We start from the raw sequence: 2,062 nt of genomic DNA, 5'->3' as shown, positions 1-2,062 counted from the left end.
GGGGTTTGAAGTACGGGCGGGTGGGGGCTAACCCGTGCCTCCTCTCAACTTGTCGGTGCGGCCGTGTTTCCCGTCCTAGGCTGAAGGAGATACCAAGGGCGATAAGGCCAAAGTTAAGGATGAGGTAAGAGGCTCAATATTCTGAGAAAGTTGGACCATAAGGTGTTTATGTTGGAAGATGAGGTTTAACTTCATCAAAATAAAGCACTGGGGAGCAGGGGGAGGGTTGGTCGTAATTGATTCTGACTTGTCAAAGCATTAACTGTCTTTTAACCTCAACCATGAAAAGTCTTCTGAACTGTTTTTTCTGTTAGCAGTGATTTAAATGGGATAGTCTCCTGCTTCTCGAGAACAGGGAAAAAAGGGAACTCAAAACTTCAGACATTAGCTCAGGGGTTTTACTGCTTGTGAAATGAGAGTTACTCATAGAGTAACTTCTGAGAGTTCATATTCCATCCCATTAAATTCAACCATTTTTCTTTTTAAACAGCCACAACGGAGGTCAGCGAGGTTATCTGCTGTGAGTATTCTCTTGTTGAGCAGAGATGTCACAAAACCGAATAGATTTTAGGCTTGAGTATTACATCCTGCATCTGTGTGAGAACGGTGGGGATTCTGCAGAGGCTCCTTCAGTTCAAAGAACGGTCCTGGCTTAACAAACTGCCCCATTGTGCGGTGCTAGAGGAGGGGTAGAATAACTGACGGAGCAAGTAAGCGCTTCAATTCCACATTGTTTAATTTTTTTTTCCTAAAACAAAACTATTTGGGTTGACTATTCTTAGAAGTAGTATTTTTCTCTTAAAATAATTTGAATAACGTGAGGGGTGTTTTCTTGCTTACAGAAACCTGCTCCTCCGAAGCCAGAGCCTAAACCTAAAAAGGCACCTCCAAAGGTGAGTCGTGTCACCACTGTCACTGGGGTAAATTGGTGATGAGGTTTAGATTTGTCCGTAATAACTAATAAAACTTTGAATACCAGCGTACGTACCATGAAATCGAGTGGCATCATCGCTCCTATGAAGTTGCACTGAAAACTTTGGAATACCATTTAAATTTGCATAAAAAAAAAAACAAAGCAAAGACTTCCTTATTGTTGTCTCTTAAACACGGAGGCAATCACATGTTGGGTTATTTTGGGGCCAACATCCAGTGTAGGAATCACGGAATCGCTGAAGTTGGAAAAGACCTTTAAGATCAGCAAGTCCAACCGTTGGTTTTCATTGCTCTGTTTTGCGGATTCTGGCCGTGCTTGTTGTAACGCTGTGCGTCATCTTGCCGTTCACAGAAGAGTGAGAAGTTGCCCAAGGGAAAGAAGGGGAAGGCTGACGCTGGCAAGGAGGGAAACAACCCTGCAGAAAACGGAGATGCCAAAACAGACCAGGTACGGCAGTGGCTCTGGCAGCACGTCTTTCGGCAGCGAGTTATATTTTTCTGTATCAAACACAGACGGGTCTGGGCTTGCGCTGACAAAGAGGAATTACTGCTCGATTATCTGGACCTGTTGCTTCTGCTGCTGACAACACATCTGCAGGCGTGGGGGGCGGTGTTGCTGGCTTGGTGGAGAGTTAAAGCTGTCTTGGTGCGAATTGAAGTTGCCAGGTGGAAGTTAGTGTTCCTCCTTGTCCAGAAAATGGGTTAAGTTGGTATGAAATAAAGCAACTTCAGGTTGCCCTTTGCTGTATGTTAGACTGGACTGTGTTAGAAGCGACGGCATTGCCGCCCGGGTGGGATTTCCCCCCTTCGGAGAACAGCTCTCTGGTGGGTGGTGGGTGTTGACTGGTTCCCCTTTCTCTTCCAGGCACAGAAAGCTGAAGGTGCTGGTGAAGCCAAGTAAAAATGTGTGAATTTTTGATAACTGTGTACTTCTGGTGACTGTACAGTTTGAAATACTATTTTTTATCAAGTTTTATAACAATGCAGAATTTTGGTTTACTTTTTTTTAAGCGATGTTGTTAGCACACAGACCGCTTCGTTGTTGTGTTGGGGTGGGGAGGGAGGGGGCGGTGGGGACAAATGTCACTTAGTCTATTTCTCAGAATCTAAATTTTAATACGTAAAGCTT

General features: G+C 44.5%; 1 protein-coding gene across 1 annotated transcript; it reads left to right on the top strand.

Moving 5' to 3' along the window:
* Positions 1 to 79: 79 nt before the first annotated feature.
* HMGN2 (high mobility group nucleosomal binding domain 2) lies at positions 80 to 1,834 on the top strand (the record flags this gene model as incomplete). The annotated part of the gene is made up of 5 exons (XM_010143027.1): positions 80 to 124; positions 491 to 520; positions 843 to 893; positions 1,286 to 1,381; positions 1,799 to 1,834. Coding segments are annotated over 5 exons (258 nt in total), but the record flags the coding sequence as incomplete, so codon positions are not given.
* Between the last annotated feature and the right edge of the window lie 228 nt (positions 1,835 to 2,062).

The sequence above is a fragment of the Buceros rhinoceros genome, unplaced genomic scaffold (genome assembly GCF_000710305.1).
Source record: "Buceros rhinoceros silvestris isolate BGI_N320 unplaced genomic scaffold, ASM71030v1 scaffold37539, whole genome shotgun sequence".
NCBI classification, from domain to species: Eukaryota; Metazoa; Chordata; class Aves; order Bucerotiformes; family Bucerotidae; genus Buceros; species Buceros rhinoceros.
This window is presented reverse-complemented; position numbering and strand designations above follow the sequence as displayed.